The following is a 20,894-nucleotide window of genomic DNA, read 5'->3' as shown; positions in this document are numbered from 1 at the left end:
AATTTAGAATATATAACAATTTAAAACATGAAATAATTTTACTACTGTGTGTGAGAAAATTATCATTAACAGAGAGAGAGAGAGAGAGAGAGAGAGAGAGAGAGAGAGAGAGAGAGAGAGAGAGAGAGACTATCTACTCTAAGAGAACGTTATACAAGGAGATTCAAAGGACATAGCATCATCATAAGAAAACCTAAGAGAACGTTATGCAAGGAGATTCAAAGGACATAGCATCATCATAAGAAAACCTAAGAGAACGTTATACAAGGAGATTCAAAGGACATCGCATCATCATAAGAAAACCTAAGAGAACGTTATACAAGGAGATTCAAAGGACATAGCATCATCATAAGAAAACCTAAGTCTAAAAAGCCACAACGATATGATGAAACACCTCGTAACTCTCACATTACCTCATTATAGTGTCATTATAGCGTGAAATGTGACGATTTTAGATCTCATGATTACATATAATATGTACTGATCCATGAGAGTGGCGTGCGAAGAAGGCTTGGTTTCTAAGACATATTATTATTATTATTATTATTTTAAACTTGAAAGCAACTAGCGTAAAAGGCCATGACTGCCTAGCAAACATATAAGAAAATATAATTATCAAAACTGAAAAATACTAAACTAATAACAAGAGATGTGGAGTAATATACAGATAAAAGTTATGAGAGGAAATGTAAAAATTTCCCATTTCATATTTATAAGTTTCTCGATACATTAAATGTCTAAAATATTCCCGATACTTCTGGAGTCCATGATGTTTTCGATTCCTTTAGCCAAAGTGAATGGTGTATGAAAAGGAAGAACTTTGAAATGGGGATTCAGAGACGACAGAAGAGATCTCTCAAGAAAATTGCGCCAAGGGTCTCACATAATCTTCAAGATATTGTCTCTTGTCTTTGGAACCCAGGCGTCTGTAGAATGGTCTATTTAGAGAATCTGAGGCCTGGTTTTATAGGCCATTACATCACGTGTATCTCTGCTTAAGTAATTAAGAATCTGATACTGAGCCTCAAATAGCACACTAGTGTGTGCGTGTGTGTGTGCTATTTGAGGTTGATTTTCACTAGGGAAAGTAACAGTTGTTATATTATGTTCATGGGTGACATTTCTTCCATTTATCTTTCATTTTATTTTCTACATTTCACCTTGTCGATGTTTCAGTCTTTCGAGAATAATTCTCCCAAGATAATGCCAATTAAACAGATTAATTTCAATGGAACAACAGTAGTATATCATATTATGAAATTGAAATCGCCATCCTTATCTACCTTTGCTTAATTAGAGTGACAATAACTTGTAAAGAAAGAAAAACAAATTCATGGAAAAAAGATATAGACGATTACATGGAATTAACCAATCAGAAACCAGTGTAGAAAAATATGCATTATCACTGCGGCATCAGTATTAAAGTGCTTTACATATGTAATTTGTATAATTAGTCAATTTTAAAATTAACGTAATTTTTAAAAATAGCTTTTTTCGTCAAGTCCTTGTTAATGGTTATTGCCGCAAACAAACCACCAGTTTTACATATAAATTAATGCGGAAAATGTTTTCTTGGTTTACTGAGTGACCGCTGCTCTTAAGTTCGACTGAGAAACACTTGTTAACGACCAACTGCGGTGCTGGAAGGGTAGGAGCAGCAGACACGGACAAAAAGTGACGGAGAATCGGCTGTACCCGTCAAGAACCAACAACAGCAGTCTTCAGTAAAAGTTCCAGTCATACTTACCGTGGATTACACTTTGAAGTGATTTAGTGAATTATGGATCTCATCATTTGCATTACGGTCATGTGTTACGCAAATATGGAATAATTCTATCAAGTTACCATTGGACTCGGACCTGCCAAAGGGGAACCCGCTTACCTATCTCCGAAATCACTATAAACAAGGTGAGAGAAAAGCTATTTTTCTTTGTTTTTTAAAACTGTCCAGATCTTAACTTTTATTCCTGCAGCTTTAATCGATGCTTATGTGATAAGTGTGTTATTACCTATACTTACCTAAATATACGTATCTTACCTATACTTACCTTAAACATACGTGAATTGCATAATTATTCATACTTATAGTTACTTTGTTTATTTGTTTCATCAGTCAATTTACTATTGGTTTTGTTGAGTTCTGTTTGTTTTTTACTCGTTTTGACGTTTTGTTTACTGGGATAGAAATATACTTTACATTTTACTTGTTTACTTTTGGGCTGTTATTTCATTGTGGTAGTTGCGTCCGATTCTGTTCATATGTGAAATCTTAAGATTTCTTCTTGTACACTATTTCAGATGTGTGTGTATACTGTCGGATTCATTTAATTGGCCTCCGGATGATGCAGCCCAAGTACTCTCACTTCCTATCCTTATGGTTCACGTCAAGTGTTTATTTAGCATTCAGAAGTTGGTTTTTGTGGTTTGATTATATACATTACAATTAAATTCATTGTAACTTATACTTTGTTATTTAATGTATCCCATTTTAACCTATAAATTTAATAAGTTACCATATCATTAAAATTTGTATAAGTCTCATTTTTATACATGGCGACCGTGACAGGATCTGGAAGTTGAGAAGGTGGCTGTGTTTCCTGGAGGTAGGTTTCGGGTCCATGGTGATAATTTGCATAAAATTTACTTTAAGTTACTGTTTGTGATTACTGTTTATACATTATACACTTCTGCTTATACTAGTACTGCATTTTGTTGTTTTACTGTGGTCTATTGTTACTTATATATTAGTCAAGATGACTGAACTGAAGAGATTAATAACTTCTCGGAAGTTTGTAAGAAAGTCTGTTACGGAGTCGTTTGATCGACGTGAACAGTTCATCTTGCTTGAAGCTTCAGATAAGCTAGCACTTAAGTCTAAGTTGACTGACAACATGGCACGTTTGAAGGAATTGGATCTTCAAATACAGGGTATAAAATGGAGTTCTGAAGAAAACGAAAGTGAACTGATGGAGGAATTAAAGGCATGTGAGAATTATCAAGACAAACTACGTTCGTCTTTAGTTAAGCTCCAATCGCCTGTACCGACTACACCATCACCCCCAACTCCAGCTCTTCCCCTATTGAAGAGACCAACGGCTCCTTTACCTCGATACTCTGGGCAGGAGAACGAAGATCTAACTAAATTTCTATCTCAATTTGAGGCAGTTATCAATAGATACGAATACTCTGACTACGAAAAGCTGTTACTCCTAAAGCAGCAGATAACTGGAAGAGCCTTAGTATTGATAGATTCCTTGGAGTCTCATAACCAAGGATATAGTAAAGCAAAGGAGCTCTTAGAAAAGGCACTTGCTTCTCCAGACGTTCAGAAATTCAGCACCATCAAGCAGCTATCTGAGCTAAACTTGGACAAATGTGATGACCCATTTGAATATGTATCCAAAGTTAAAGGTATAATAGAGAATGTCCGTAAGTTGAATGTTACTATTGATTATATTTTGCAATACTTTGTGTGGACAGGTCTGAATGAGAAGTTCCGGGATTTATTGATAAATATTACTAACCATACATGGCCTTCAATTGAAGAGATTGGTGATAACTTCTTCACTGCCTGTACAAGATACAATCACCATAAGAAGAAAGGGAAAGTAACAGATCATTCGGTGGATATGGCAATAAATGTGAATTTCACACCAGAGGGAGCTAGTGGAGTTACTCCAAAGTGTTATCCATGCTCCTTGTGTAGCACAGTCCAAGAAAAAGCTAACCATAACATCAGAGATTGTATGAACTTTATTTCTCCTGTTCCAAAGTTGAGAAATTGAAGAGTATCGATGGATGTACTAGATGTGGCCTGGCATCACATTCTACTGAAAAGTGCAGATACAAATTTAGAGATCGGTGTGTAAATTGCAAAGGTTTTCATTGGAATTACTTGTGCACTCGTCCAGGGGAAAAACAATCCAATGGCACTGGCCAAGGGAATCTGGACCTTAACAAGAAAAAGTTCCATGAAAAAAACAAGGGCAAGAAAGACACAAAGGCTAAAACTCCTGCTGAAAGATCCCAGAATAACATTACTACTATTACAGAGGCTTTGAATAACTCAAGTGAGGGAGATACGATTCTTCCAACCTTCACGTGTGACATAAGTGGATTCAATGTGCGTTGTATGAAAGACAGTGGATGTCAATCCAATTTTATATCTGAAGAGTTGGCAAGCAGATTGAATTTACCAGTTATACGAGAGTGTGTTAAACTTACTGTGAATGGTATCAATGTCCCTAGAAGTTATGACACCAAAGTTGTTGAGGTGGAAATGAAATTTGGCAAGGATTCAAGAGTGATTTATGCATTGTGCCTTCCTAATATAAATATTACTTTGAATCTTCCCAAGTTGAACAGAGTTGTGAATGGATTTCTGTCAAAAGGATATAAATTAGCAGATACAAGACTTTTGGATGGTTCAGAAGATATTTCTGATATTCAGCTTATTTTGGGATCAAAATCCAGCTATTGCATACCTGAGACTGAAATTGTATTCGGAGAGAAATCTATATATTCAAGGACTCCTCATGGTGTTGTGTTAAAGGGAGCAACTGAGACTATTTTACATGATCTGCCTTATTTACCATATGCCCCTGAAGTCTCGTCGTCTTCCTACATTTCGATAACTGATAGAACCCCAGACTACCTGCCTTCAGAAGAAGCTAAGTTTTATCAAACCTCTAATATAGATTATGGTAAAATCGAAAATAGAAATGAATCATTTGTTTTGGAAGGAAAGGATGATGAAGTCGGTGGGTTAGTTGATATTGACAAGGATGTACTTGATTCTGTTTGTGACCAAGCATTACATAGAGATACTTCAGTGTACTCTGAAACTGTTGAAATTCATACTCGGTTAGTCAATTACGTTTTAGAGAAAACTACAAGGAATTGTGAAGGGAGGCTGATAATGCCATTACTCTGGAACCCTAGAGTTTCTCACCTTTTGGGACATAATTTCAATATATCAGAGAAAATACTGTCAAGCTTGCAAAGAAAATTGCAAGGAAATTTAGACTATAAACTGAAGCAGATAAATATGGTATTTAAAGAGCAAGCAGATGCTGGTATAATTGAGAGAATTGAAAATTTGGATCAATTCAAGAAGGAGCATCCAGAGTCCAGTTTCATGCCTTTTATGGGCATTTTTAAGCCTGATCGTGAGACCACAAAATGTAGGGTTGTGTTCCTGTCCAATTTGAGTGACAAAGGAAGTATGAATCACAATCAAACTATGCATGCAGGTCCAACATTAAATCAGAAGCTCTCCACTTCCATTATCAATTTGAGGTTCGGAAGCAAACTATGTTGCTTTGATATAAAGAAGGCATTCAACAATATAGGTCTTGAGGAAGTCGACCAAAATCGCCTTTGTTTTTTGTGGTTTAGAAATCTTGAAGAGGGAGATTTTTCAATTATTGGCTATAAGAATAGTAGACTTCCTTTTGGACTTAGATGTTCACCTGCATTATTAATGCTTGGATTATACAAGATATTGATACTGGATTCTACGAATGATTCTTTTCCATTGATGAAACTCAAGAGAACCATTTATCAGTTGTCTTATATGGACAACTGTGCATTTACGGCAGAAACGTCGGAGTGTTTGTTGTGGATGTATACAATGTTGGAGGATATTTTCAGTCCATATAAGTTTTCACTTCAGCAGTTTTTGTCAAATGACATGTCATTACAGAATGAAATTGACAAAATTCAGGAAACAGAGACTCCAACAAAATGTAAACTGCTGGGACTTGAGTGGGATCGAATGAGTGATACATTGTCTACAAAACCCATACAACTAGATATAAATTCATCAACAAAAAGACAAGTTTTATCTACTATAGCTTCACAATTCGATCTTCTTAATTTCAATGGACCTATGCTGAATCGAGCCAGATTATTTCTACACAGATTGCAGTGTAGACCAGAATTAGATTGGGATGAAAAGCTTACTGCTCCTTTGATCAATGAATGGAAGAATATCTGCAAGCAGGCCAATTCTGCACCTCCTGTGGAGTTCCCACGGAATTTTGGTGCTCGTACTGACAATTATAAATTGGTTGGGTTTGCTGATAGTAGTAAGGTTCTGTTTGGCACTGCAGTGTATCTGTATAACATAAATACAAATAAGATCTACTTTATTTTAGCAAGAAATAAACTGGTGAGTAAACAATTGGAGTCAAAATCCATACCAAGCTTGGAATTGCAAGCTCTTGCATTAACCGTTGAAACTGTAAAGGATTTGAAGAATGAACTTTCAGGATTTGGTTGCATTGATCCTATTGAGATAGTTGGATGCGAAGTCTACTCTGACAGTTTGGTGGTACTGACTTGGCTGCAGTCTTACGCCTTGAAACTTGACAAACTACAAAAAAAGCAACCCTTTATACTCAATAGGTTAGAGTATATCAATAAGCTGTGTGAGGATTCTTGTATGAAATTTTCTTTTGTGTCTGGAGAAGATAATCCAGCAGACTGCATCACCAGACCTTTATCCTTTAGGCAGCTGATGAAAACAAACTATATAACTGGTCCTAAGTTCATTACAGAGAGCGAAAGCAATGTGATCTGTAGTGACAGCACATTGTCTTTCATTATACCTGGCTTGTTTGAACCAAAACGAATGCATAAAGTAGAGACAAATTGTGGCAGTGCTTGTTCACCTCGGCATGTGGGCTCGGAGCATCTTTTCTCTTTTAATAGGGTTTCTAGTTTTGAGAAGGCTGTGAGAGTGCATGCGGTGGTGCTTAGGTTCTGCAGCATTTTGAAATCAAAGTTTAAAAGTAAACATCCAGCTCTTGATCACTTTGAAGTTGAAGATGAAGGCTTTAACTTTTATGATGAAGCTTGTAGGCAGATTATAATCAGGGATCAACATATCCACTTCCCAGATGTCTTTGATTATTTTCACTCAAAACAGAAGCAGTTGAAGAATCTGCCTAACATTGTTGCACAGTTGAACTTGTTTCTTGATTCAGATGGCATGGTGAGGGTAAAGAGTAAATGCCGAAGATTGAAGGAAGTCCAACATCTTAACAAATTCAACTATCCTTTACTAATATCGAAGGACAGTATATTGGCTCCTCTGATTATAAGGGAATTGCACGTGAAGCTCTCACATGCTGGTTGTTATCCTTTGTTGGCGGAACTTAGAAGAAACTTTTGGATTACCCATATATACTCGGCTGTGAAAAAAGTTCTGTCAAACTGCATTACTTGTAAGAGATTAAACGAGAGGGTAATTAAACTAAATCAAAGTCATTATCCAGAGTTCAGGATTAATCCTGAAAACATACCGTACAGGCAGATTTTCATTGATCATATGGGACCATTTAAAATAAAGAATGATCAAGGAAATACTGTCAAGGTGTGGTTGTTATGTATTACGTGTCTGTGGTCTCGGGCTATTAACTTGAAAATTTGCATGGATTTAACTTCAGAGGAATTTATTAGAGCATTGCAACTTCATACATATGATTTTGGCATTCCCTCCTTATGTCTGTCTGATTTGGGATCGCAATTCGTTGCTGGTGCAAATCAGATCTCTAGTTTCTTGAACGATTACGAGACAAATGCATATTTACAGGAACATGGAATTAAATCCTTTAAATTTGAGCAATATTACAAGGGATGTAATCAACTCGGCTCGTTAGTAGAGTCTTGTGTGAAACTAACCAAGCGCTTATTATTTGGAGCAATGCGCAATAATGTTCTTCCACTTCGGGATTTTGATTTTATTGTTCACAAAACTATACATTTGGTGAACAGAAGGCCAATTTCATTTAAAGAGTCTCTTAGGGACTCTTCAGGAGAGAGCATTCCAGAAATCATTACCCCGGAGATGTTGATTCATGGCAGAGAATTGGTTTCCATCAATATAATCCCTCAACTACAAGGCCCAACAGATCCCGATCCGGAATTCAATGCAGATCAGATTCCTTCATCATTACTGAAACTACAAAATGTACGACATAATCTCATTAAAATATACAATGAAGAATTTGTTGGGAATCTGATATATCAAGCCGTGAATAAAAAAGACCGGTACAAGCCCGTTCAACATAAAGAACTTAAAGTTGGAGATATAGTACTTTTGAGGGAACCCTTAGCTAAACCCTGTAATTATCCAATGGGACGCATTAAGGAAATTGTAACAAATATAAACAATGAAGTTACGGCTGTGAAAGTCTTTAAAGGGAAAACTGGAGAAATATTAAAACGGCACTCTAGTTCTATCATTCCTCTTTTGTCAGTCCCAGGCGATGATGAGAAGCAAGGTGTACCAGACACTGAGAATGTTCATATTGTATCATCACGTCCTAAAAGAAAAGCAGCTATACAGGGTGCTGCCAAAATTCACCAAATTTTGGCTGAATCTGATTAGGGACTTTTCATTACTGTATATATGTTACTATTGTTTTATTTGGATTCTTGTGGTTGGTTTTTATTTTTGGGTAATTTTCATGTAAATACATTTACATTATATACTTTTGATTTCATACTAAATCAAAATCTCTCCCCTGGAGTGTAGAAAAATATGCATTATCACTGCGGCATCAGTATTAAAGTGCTTTACATATGTAATTTGTATAATTAGTCAATTTTAAAATTAACGTAATTTTTAAAAATAGCTTTTTTCGTCAAGTCCTTGTTAATGGTTATTGCCGCAAACAAACCACCAGTTTTACATATAAATTAATGCGGAAAATGTTTTCTTGGGTTACTGAGTGACCGCTGCTCTTAGTTCGACTGAGAAACACTTGTTAACGACCAACTGCGGTGCTGGAAGGGTAGGAGCAGCAGACACGGACAAAAAGTGACGGAGAATCGGCTGTACCCGTCAAGAACCAACAACAGCAGTCTTCAGTAAAAGTTCCAGTCATACTTACCGTGGATTACACTTTGAAGTGATTTAGTGACCTATGGATCTCATCATTTGCATTACGGTCATGTGTTACGCAAATATGGAATAATTCCATCAAGTTACCATTGGACTCGGACCTGCCAAAGGGGAACCCGCTTACCTATCTCCGAAATCACTATAAACAAGGTGAGAGAAAAGCTATTTTTCTTTGTTTTTTAAACTGTCCAGATCTTAACTTTTATTCCTGCAGCTTTAATCGATGCTTATGTGATAAGTGTGTTATTACCTATACTTACCCTAAATATACGTATCTTACCTATACTTACCTTAAACATACGTGAATTGCATAATTATTCATACTTATAGTTACTTTGTTTATTTGTTTCATCAGTCAATTTACTATTGGTTTTGTTGAGTTCTGTTTGTTTTTACTCGTTTTGACGTTTTGTTTACTGGGATAGAAATATACTTTACATTTTACTTGTTTACTTTTGGGCTGTTATTTCATTGTGGTAGTTGCGTCCGATTCTGTTCATATGTGAAATCTTAAGATTTCTTCTTGTACACTATTTCAGATGTGTGTGTATACTGTCGGATTCATTTAATTGGCCTCCGGATGATGCAGCCCAAGTACTCTCACTTCCTATCCTTATGGTTCACGTCAAGTGTTTATTTAGCATTCAGAAGTTGGTTTTGTGGTTTGATTATATACATTACAATTAAATTCATTGTAACTTATACTTTGTTATTTAATGTATCCCATTTTAACCTATAAATTTAATAAGTTACCATATCATTAAAATTTGTATAAGTCTCATTTTATACAACCAGTCCCCAACATCTTAATACTCTCAGGAATTATGAAAATTAGAAGAAGAAGAAAGAAGAAGAAAAGAAGAAGAAGAAGAAGAAGAAGTTCTTACCCTCTCCTAATAACATCAATCAGCAAAGTGAAAGAGAGAAATATTTTTCTCCTTTAAGCGAACATCTGCCATTATTCAGTGTCCATGTCCATAAACGCCGAGAGCCCAAACATATTTATTAGAACCAGAGGAGTGATTCCGGATTGATTTGTTTTCCCAAGAGGCTTCTCGGAGGTTATGCAGAAAGATGGGATAAAAGATCCTTCTCTTTTGTTGGTAATCACAGGTCTGATGCTCTAGTTCGGGGGCAGAGCTTTAGTGCTTGCATAAGCAAACACTAGGCCACAAATATCGTTTCATATCAGATTCACTCTTCCTTGCGTTCCCAATTAATAATTCACAAATACAATATCGGATTTAGTTTACCTCAGAAATAACTTACACCTAAAGAGAATTACAATTAGCGCTTCAGCTCCGGCCAGGATTCGAACCGTGGCCTGGTTTAAAAACAATGATAGGCAGTGACTTGGACTACGTGGGGGCTTAGTAGGCGAAAGTTATTCTAGAGGTATAGTGAATTCTATACTAAACGATATTTATGGCATAACATTTGAAAATATTAAAAATTCAGGGTGTGTCCACGCACGCATGACACACACACACACACACACAAACACAAATATATATATATTATATATATATATATATATATATATATATATATATATATATATATATATATAGTTATTGCATGCAAGCTTTTAAGTGAGTGTAGAAATGGGGAATATTTTCCTTCTCGCTAACAAGAAGAGAGAGAGAGAGAGAGAGAGAGAGAGAGAGAGAGAGAGAGAGAGAGAGAGAGAGAGAGAGAGAGAGAGTCTGATTGAAAACATGAGAATTACCAGGACATCCAAATGATTTAATCTTCTTAACAGAAGCTACACAAACATAATCATATTATTTTTGGCAGTTGCTTCTCAATGTCAAAGGGTTTTTATGCGTAGCAAAATATATTTACACAGACAGAAACGCACCCACCCTGAATATCATATGACTCTGATAGAAAGGATTTTGTGATTCGTATAAATGTTACGTCGAGAGTGGAAAAAATAGCACGGAAGAGAAGAGATATGAAATACAATATTTTACGAATCTGCGATATATTTACCCGACCCTTTCAGCGGCAGTGTTGCAAATCAATTTTACCTTTAAGTACTGATTCTTTAATGAAATACCCTTATCAGTATGATCTGATCGCCATGCAAAGAGAAACGCTAAAAGTGAACAGCCACTACTAAAGGAATTTCCTCTTCATGGAATACGTGACTTTAGGTCTACGGCAAATGTTTAATATCTAAAACAGGCGAAGAGATCGTTGAGTATTATCAGTATCATTACTTATTTTTATTTTCTGTCTAAAACTACTGTATTGCAATACACAGTGTCTCATTCTGTCATAAAATGTTTGCTTTACACTAACTGTTGCTGCTTCTCTTACAAAAAAAAAATAAAGTCATTTCCTTACAAGATTAAATCATAAATGTTCTTTTGCAATTTCCATTACATCTAAAAATTTCCTGCATGAAAGTTGAATTTTTGGTATTTTCGGTGAAAGGTTTTCAAATTCTACCTGAATTACCCGAACCTTTACACAGCAAATACTATATATCTACCGCAACTAGTTTCCATTTACCACCAACTTAGGATTGAAATAAATAATTTTTGCATCTGCCTTATAAACTGAAATATTTATTGAAATTTAAACTAAAAAGCAATCTTTCTAAAAGAGTCTTTATAGAGGGAGTTTAAACTGAATGTTATACATATACAGAGAGAGAATAAGATAAACGTACTAAAAAGTTATATATTCATAAAATATAACGTAGTTCAATTAAAAAAATAATATAAATCATGATACTTTTTTTACATAGTCCTGGATGGCTAAACCTGTGAGAAAAGAGAAACAATTAAATATGGTCATATTCCGTCATTTTAATAAATCATAAGAGCACATGCATTTAGGACAAGTTAAAATGACCCGAAGAGAGTAACGTGTAAAAAAAATAAATAATGATTCCTAAAAGTAATAATTTAATTTTTTATGTTTATGGGTTTGTCCCTGGAAATGGGGCATGAAAATCAGTCAATTTGAAACTGGCAGTCAAAGATGAAAAACAAAAATAAACCTCTGGGAAATTTATCATCAGATCTCGGTAATTTTGATGTGGTCGCCTTGCTATACCAGTGAAATACATCGACACCAAGGGTCTCGTTCGGGCCTCCGGAAATTCAATCTTGAACGAAACAGAACGCACAATCTGCCTTCCATCACGAACCACAATCGCTGATGCACCGATGTGACCCAGTTTCTTCTCTTATCTCTTCTGTTTTCCTTCATCTATTGGTGTCCCGTGACAAGATTTGCCAGTACGGAGGTTACTAAATGCGTGAAGAAATGTTGAAATGAATAAATTTCTATCTCAAAAAACAAGATCGTTCATTAGACTTTACTCAGGCAAAACTGATGACATCTAAACTCCCGTTCTTAGGTCATAACCGTAAATATACAAAAACAATCAAAACTGTTAAATACAATAAAATAAAATAAATAAACAAGCTAAAAAAAAGTTGGATTTACACCAAACGCAAGATACAGATTCTCCCCATTATGGAAAACTCGAAAATCGGAAATTTTGTACATCTGAATGAAATGACTAACTTTCTTTTTGTAATGACAACCTTCTCACAAGAGTCAGAGACGAAATTATTCCTAATTACAATTAATAAACGAGTGAAAACCAGCAAGATTCGTGGGATGTTTAGTTCTGAGTTGCCATTCACCACCAACGTTTCCTGATATCTTCTGGGAAGATTCATATCATCCGTACAATCAATCTTTTACTCTAGGCTTCATTACCATTTGACTGTGTTGCGTGGTAGTTTTGATGATATTAAATATCGTCATTGCCAGCTCAAAATCCTGACTATCTCATGATGTTATTTCGAATATTATCTCTCTTCAACTAAACTCAATAGTAATTTTTTTTCCCGAGAGCCACTTTAGGATTACTTCTGGAAGTGTTAACAGACATGCAGACGAATGTATAGATATAATGTCTAGAGTCTCTCTCTCTCTCTCTCTCTCTCTCTCTCTCTCTCTCTCTCTCTCTCTCTCTCTCGAATAATAGGACGAATCAAAATGAAAATTAATTACTCAGCAAAATCATTAAACGAAATTAAATTTAACGCCAATAGTGAACCACTTAAAAATAATAAATATATCCTTCTGCTTTCTGTTCCTGAATGGGAGATATCAAAATACTGATAAAGAACAGAAACACAAAATATTTAATTCGGATTCGCAATGCTGTCAGGAATCTCCTCTAGTTTGAAAACCAACGTCAAAAGTACCTCTGAAGGTGGAATGACAGAGCTTCAAAAAATGAATATTCGAGTCCCAGCGAGGTTGCCTGCTTTCCTACTTCACTGATGTTTGATCATTGCCTCTACGACACTTCGGAGAATTGTTTTTATCGCTCTTGATACCCCCAAGGAATTTGACAGAGGCTGGCATAAGACTAACCGATTGTTCCCCAGATTACACAGTTCAGTGACTATTTCCTTCCACTCCCAAACCTGGAATTCTCTTTCTCCTTCTGTTTCCCAGACTCTAATAACTTTTCTTTCCTTAAGAGGGGCTTCTGTCGCTCCCGCAATGGTATGGTGCATCTGCATTTTCTCATTTATTTATTGTTCTTGCTTTCTTTGGGCATGAAATGGATAAGGCTGCCCATCCAATCACATTTCAAAATGGCACAAATATTATGATAACCCTGTATGTGATATCATATATTAGGAAATAATTATACTGCATATCATTTACTACTCCGACCATCATAAAACTACCCCATATCTTTCTATACAAAGCGTAAACGCTTCAAATCCAGCCTCTCTAAAATATAACAACAGTAACAAGCAATTATGTTTTCTGGTATGCAGAGCAAGTAGAATGCCATTTACAGTAGGTGTTTTGACTATCGTCGATATACATTTAACATACGTTTAAATAAATAAATATAAGGGAGGGTATACTTGAATAAGATTAGGCTGCAAGATAAAGGCCTTAACGTAAAGCTATACGCAATAATCGTATACCAAAGGGGAGGGCAGAGGTAAAACATTAAAAGCGTAGAAACAATATGCAATACAATTCAAAGTATTCAGAACCAATTTCCTCCCAGTATAAGAGTCATGTTTCTGCTGCGGCGCTCTACTCACACTGTTACGTCATCTCTAATTATACTGTCAGTTGCTAAATTCATTAGCAATATCCATGTAATTATGATATGAACGCCATCATGGAATTGTTGTTAAGAGAACGCATCTGATTATGAACTTTTCAAAATGAGGCATTTGATTATTTATATATTACATCTATTTATTTTTAATAATAAGAGCCATGTTGAATGGTTAACATTTTACAAGAAATTCTTATGAATAACTTTTCCGTTGATAACAGAGGGGGGGGGGAATCCTGTTGTGTTTCCGTTTTCTTGTATATACACATTTTGAAACACGAACAATTAAAAACACACTGATGATGATGACGACTGCAGGAGCTATCGTAAGTTACGAGCAGTTTTGTATAAATTGTTTACTGGTAAAATTGTGTATATAAGAAATTTAAAGCAAAAGTTCTAGTTAATGGGTCTCTTCCTTGTTATTCTTCTTATTATTCCAGATCTTATCATGTTCATTTTTTCTTTGTATTGTGGCACATAACATTTCAAGTGATCATAATGCTAGGTGAAACAGAAATTCCTTCATAAATAATTGATTTCAAATCCCAGTTATTATTTTATATATTATTCATTATGTTGTTGCAATTACTGTTAGATCAATAAATACATTATAAACATAAGGAAACGCTAAAAAGGGAAATTATATATATATATATATATATATTAGATCATATAAATACATTATAATATATATATATATATATATATATATATATATACAGGTCTACATACATATATACACATACATATATACACCCCATTTCCTTGACTGCACTCAAAATGTCTCTCGTCAGCCTCTTCGGGAAATGAAGTATGATAATAAGGTGCTCAATTACACTATAAGCGACTGGGTGAAATTTGATGGTTTTATGGCCTCTGTTTATGTGTTTGGGATATCTTAGGAGTCCATGAAAACGGAATATGAGGACGAAGGGATTTTAGTGAATTTGGACTGTTATTTTTATTATATACATAAATGCTAAGGAGTCAGCGATAATATGAATGTATATTAGGGTTTACTGAGCACTTCTCTAATAGCTAAAATATAACGAAATGTTCTAGTAAGCTCCTTCGCATTATTTTGATTATAACAACTGAAATAAATTCTGGGGATAATGGGTCAGTATGAACAATGTCTTAAGGGGAAAGAAAATTCAATCTCTATTTGCTACACACACACACACATATATGTATAAATATATGTGTGTGTGTGAGTGTGTGTGTATATTTACATACAGGAGATGGAGCAAAGTTGTAGAATTGATTAATCGTACAGTATTTGGGAATAAATGTAACTTGTTACTGAAAAAACTGAAAAGCCAATGCCATTTCATAAAACAGGCCACGTGCTATAAACGCAGAATACAAATAGCAACACAGACTGATAAATGTGACGTTTGATATCTGATGTTTATGGGAATGTTGATAAGCCTTAGAGAGTCCAAAGAACGGCGCCTGATGGGGCATAAGTTCAGAATGGGCAATAAAAGACGAAGGATGCATCTCCGGGATACCTTGGCGGATGGAAGTCGCCGTTATCGAATCCTTTGACTCTGAAACGCCGCCCACAAAAGAGAAGAGCCTTTATCGTCTCTCAGCTGTTGATTTGGATTCCTTTCTTACGGATTTCGTCTACTCAAAGGACCTCCGGCTTTCCCATAAAGGTTTATCAGTGCATGAATGAATGGATGCCTCTTTCAGGCTGAAACATACACAGTATATCTGTCACTGAAGACTGAAAGGAATAAAAGACTCTCTCATCTTGTTATCGTGAAATCCAGGCTCTCTGAGGGATTTGGAAATAGTGGTTCTATAGGTTTCATTTTCTTTTTATTTCACAATGTTCTTCCATGAATTGCTCTCTTGCCTATTCTGCTTCTTTCTGTGGAGTTGATTTAATTCCTTGGCTTTTAACCAGAACTGTTAGCAGAGACTGACGGCATATGGTTTCAGGAAATTTAAGTCTACTTGAAAAACTCCCGTCGGACTTTCTTTTTACTTGGAAAAAGTAAGTAAAACAAATACATAAATATAAATAAATATATAAGTGCATAAATAACTAAAGAAATTTGCAAATAAATAATAAATAAATACATAAATAAAATATTCATTTCATTAATGTCCTAAAAATTCTCATTAATAAATCTGCCAATTCACACTATAACGACAAAACTTAAATGAAATAAACGAGTATTCTCCATTCACTGATGTCCTTAAAAACTTCTTCTTATAGAATATGAAACCAAGGGCGATTAATAGAGCAAATTCGTCGTTAACCATTTCATAGCATAACGACAAAACTTCAGCCAGACTCCATGACAAACCCAAACAAAGAAGAGAATAGTTTTGGGGGAATTTTAGAAAGACGTTACCTAAAGATTGGCAATCAATCAATAATATACTATGAGAGAGAGAGAGAGAGAGAGAGAGAGAGAGAGAGAGAGAGAGAGAGAGAGAGAGAGAGAGAGAGAGAGAGAGTATATCTTAGTTTAACCAGACCACTGAGCTGATTAACAGCTCCCCTAGGGCTGGCCAGAATGATTGACTTATTTTACGTGGCTAAGAACCAATTGGTCACCTAGCAAAGGGACCTACAGCTTATTGTGGAATCCGAACCACATTATACCGAGAAATGAATTTCTATCACCAGAAATAAATTCCTCTAATTCTTCATTGGCCGCCGGAGAATCAAACGCAGGCCCACCAAAGTGCTAGCAGGGAACGATATCGACCCGTCCACGGAGGAACTAGAGAGAGAGAGAGAGAGAGAGAGAGAGAGATTAATTTTTTGAATCTTGCCTTAGTTACTAGAAAAATACCAACCACGAGCCTTTTCGCCAAAGGGACTACAGAGATCCCTCTCAGTCTGTCAGTTAGCGCTTCTGCCCGTCGTAAAAGTTGGGCGAAAAAAGTCGAAACTTTAGCATCACGAGAGCGTGTTGAGCACCTCATTACTCTCTCTCTCTCTCTCTCTCTCTCTCTCTCTGTGTGTGTGTGGTGATCGTTCAACATGAAGGCACCGGTACGGAATTTTAGTCGTTCATTCCCTAAACAACCCAAAGACCGCAACTGGTTGACAGCTAATCATTAAGGTATTATTGCTATGCAGACGGATACCATTTTCTTCCTGCAACTATTTACAAACTAAGTAGCTTCAGTATTGATAGAAATATTTTCTATGAAATTGACAATATCATATTGAATGATAAATTGTTTAGAGATGCTCACAGCGATGTGTTTCGGACTGATTATAGTCAAGTTTTCTAAAAAGGCATTTTGCATATGTTGCTCCAGTTCAGATGAATTTGGGTCTCAACAAATATGGCAAAAATCGTACATTCCAGTATGTGTCAATAAAGGAAACACTTAAATGTTTGTTGACTGAAAAATCTGTTCAGGCAAACTTCAAAAACACCAATTCATATGGTACTGAACTTGAGGACTTCTGTGATGGCTCTGCTTATAAATCACAGTCATTGTTTTCCTCCGACCAGAAAGCCTTGTCAATCATTCTGTACCAAGATTCATTTGAAGTAGTTAACCCATTAGGCTCTGGTAAGAAAACAAAGTTCTTGGGGTCTACAGTATATGATGCTTGGTAATCTGCATCCATCATGTCGGTCTGCTGTTGATCACATTCAACTTGTACTTCTAAGTACTGAAAGTGATCTTAAGGAATTTGGTCAGGAATCCATATTTGGTGCTTTGGTGGCAGACTTAAAAGATATTGAGAAAAATGGAATTAAAATAAATGGAAACAGAGTGAAAGGAACACTTTTTTTCCATTGTTGGTGACAATTTAGGTTCCCATGGAATTGGAAGTTTTACTGAGAACTTTAGTAACTCTGCATATTTTTGTCATATTGCCTCATAACAGGAGAAGAGTTTTTAAGGCGTCCATGGCAAGCTGGAAATGTCAGAACACCCGAGTCTTACGACCAGGATGCTGGTTCAGATGATGGTGAACGTCATGGCATTAAGTTTAATTCCATTTTTAATGACCTCACATACTACCATGTATGTCAGCCAGGATTACCTCCTTGTCTTGGCCATGATTTATTCGAAGGTGTGGTTAGTTATGACCTGTCACTTTACCTGAATCGTATGGCAAAAATAAAGAAATGGTTTTCTTATGAGGTACTGAACTCTCGCATTACTTATTTCCAGTTACATGGTACAGATGTTGCTAATAAACCATGTAAAGTCAACATGAATTCACAAACACTTGGAGGCCTTGCTGTTCAGAACTGGTATTTGTTACGCTTCTTGCCATTTTTTGTGGGTGATCTTATTCAGAACTATGAAGATGAGTTGTGGAAACTTTGCCGGCAACTCTGAGAAATTGTGAACTATATTTTGTGCTCCAACAATATCTCTGGCACAAGTAGCATATTTACAAATACTCATAAATGAGTATCTTGAAAACCGATTTACACTGTTTCCAGATGGAGTTCTCAAGCCAAAACACCATTATCTTGTTCATTACCCTGAGCATATTTTAAAGTTTGGACCCCTTATAAGGTTGTGGGCAATGCGCTTTGAAGCAAAACATTCATATTTCAAAAGATGATTTCGTGCTGCACAAAATTATATCAATGTAACCTTGACTATGGCAGAGAGGCACCAAATGCTGCAAGCAATGTATTTATCCGGTGCTCGGTTCCCTGGAGTTTATGAGATGGCCAAAGATCTCCCCTTTTACTGTGACTCTTATTGTGACAGTACACAGAGAGCAGTCAAGTCATTAAACTTCAGTGGCAGAAGTACCTCTGTGTCTGACAATCACTGTTAGGGGTATTGCATATAAACTTGTCATAATAAATCTTCAGCAAAAATACTAACCAAATATATAAAACGAACAGTAATTACAAACTAAAAGGGTGAGACGCAAAAAAACGAAAAATTAAAAACGAACACAAACATAAAAATATAAAAATAAGGTGAAATGTAAACACACTGCCAATCACAAACTAAAATATTTAACGACCCAATTGTGTACCCACTATGAAATTACACGATAGCTAGTTGAATACCAGACGAGTTGTTGTTCAATTCCGGTTTTATCTTTTTAATAAACAGCGACTCTGAAATCAAAAGGTCCAGTCTGTTTGAACAAAAAGACAGTACCTGAAAATCCAGGTCAGTGATAGGATGGTCCTGTGCTAAACTGTGTTCCCTAATGGCAGAAAAGGGTGGTTTGGAAAGAGGAAACCTAGTTCTAATAGAAAGACCTCTGTGTTCCAAAATTCTGTGTCTGAGCCAGTGGGAACTGGATCCCACGTATCGCAGACCACACTGCGAACAAGTGAACAAATAAACGACACAGGAATTAAGGTCCACAGGCAGAGTAGGCTTCTCCTTCAAAAGTGATCTTACAGTAAAAGGATTATTGAAAACAAACCGGAAACTAATTTGAGGGAAACAATGCTTAAGTATTTCTTGTAACTTGTTTCGGACCATATAGCATTGTTATCATAAAACTGACATAGTTGTTCAAAAAATATTAAGTTTCTACTTTGCTCACATTTACTACTGCTCTGTTTTTTTTATAGAAATCAGCGAATATTATCGAAATACTTGTTAATTACTCTCACTAAAATGATAAAAGTGAGTTTTATTAGACACATAAAAACATAAAGTTAACCCCCAAGAAATAATTCAGTTTCTTGCAGTACTTACGTTTTGTTATGGATGTGGTTGAGCTACACAGGACCTCACTCGAATTCACAGTTCTCAAACTTCCTAGGAACTGTTACAATTCTGAGGATGGGTTGAGTTGGGGAGATACTTTGTAATATGACGCCTAATAATAACTGTTATTACCGCTGATTCCTCAATTCCCAATTGAGTCGAGGCAGATTTTACTAAACTTCAAAGTTGTTTTGTAAACTTAGAAGCGCCAGGATCTTTGCATCCAGACCCTTGTAGTTATGCACACTACAGCCCTTTTCACTTCTGTCGTGCATTGTCTGGATGACATAAAGATACAAAAGGTAAAATAGCTCTCTCTCTCTCTCTCTCTCTCTCTCTCTCTCTCTCTCTCTCTCTCTCTCTCTCTCTCTCTCTCTCAGTAGATGCTGCGATAACCGAAATGCTAACCAAGATACCAACTCGAACAGTTACGAAATTGACATGAGGTGATTTCCCTTAGTAAGGATGTTTATATCTTTGTTCTGTCTCTGTGGTGAACGTAGAGTGGTACCCTTGTGCCTTGAGGACCATAGAGAGAGAGAGAGAGAGAGAGAGAGAGAGAGAGAGAGAGAGAGAGAGAGAGAGAGAGAGAGAGAGTCTGACAAACAGACAGAGACTTTGTAGAACAATATGTTACTGTGCCCTTCCATAATTCATCCTTGACGAAAATATTGCTCATTTCATAATTCAAAACCGAGGGGCAGGTTCGGAAACAGGTGGGAGTGATTGACTCTCCATTTTTCATTCACTCTGTTGACCAAAAATCGAAACCAAACTGAATCGTTATAGAGAGAGCAAGGTCGTTCCAAAATCAATATCTAATGACCTGGAGTTGGTAAATATAAAAGCTGATTTTCGTTTGCTCCAGTTCGCCTGGAATTTCACAATCTTTTCCAGCGGTCGTGTTTGCATATTTGTAAGTAGTGGTTAAGCGATATACTGAAACCAATCATCATTCAGATGGTGATTTTCTGTTCACCGCATGTCCATTAAGTATATTCTCAAGCCTGTTAACTAAGCTTGATTTTTGTGTGGATTTCTTCACAAGCAAAATGCTTCCTGTAATCCCCAAAGCTTTTGGTTCCAAGTGTTGAAATCGTTAAGAATCGCTTTATAATGTTAACAACTGAGCAATGTAGCCATTTAGCTCATTAACCCATGACT

General features: G+C 36.0%; 1 protein-coding gene across 2 annotated transcripts; it reads left to right on the top strand.

Annotated features, from left to right (window-relative positions):
- Positions 1-1,389: 1,389 nt before the first annotated feature.
- On the top strand, positions 1,390-9,563 carry LOC136829713 (uncharacterized). 2 transcript variants are annotated; one of them, XR_010850452.1, is made up of 3 exons: positions 1,390-1,908; positions 2,299-9,061; positions 9,451-9,563. XR_010850452.1 is itself a non-coding variant. In XM_067088513.1 (2 exons), the coding sequence occupies exon 2, from the start codon at positions 4,133-4,135 to the stop codon at positions 8,393-8,395; it is 4,263 nt and encodes a 1,420-aa protein (XP_066944614.1). In that variant the 5' UTR covers positions 1,390-1,908; positions 2,299-4,132; the 3' UTR covers positions 8,396-9,217. The 2 variants fall into 2 exon arrangements, 1 of the variants encoding a protein (XP_066944614.1); XM_067088513.1 differs by lacking the exon at positions 9,451-9,563 and having other exon boundaries at positions 2,299-9,217.
- The last annotated feature ends 11,331 nt before the right edge of the window (positions 9,564-20,894 follow it).

This window comes from Macrobrachium rosenbergii, chromosome 45 (assembly GCF_040412425.1).
Source record: "Macrobrachium rosenbergii isolate ZJJX-2024 chromosome 45, ASM4041242v1, whole genome shotgun sequence".
In the NCBI taxonomy this organism is placed as follows: Eukaryota; Metazoa; Arthropoda; class Malacostraca; order Decapoda; family Palaemonidae; genus Macrobrachium; species Macrobrachium rosenbergii.
Note: the sequence above shows the minus strand (reverse complement) of the source record. Positions and strands in the feature narration are given on the sequence as shown.

Coding starts and splice junctions, on each gene's coding strand:
- LOC136829713 (XM_067088513.1), top strand. CDS start 4,133: ATGAAAGACAGTGGATGTCAATCCAATTTTATATCTGAAGAGTTGGCA.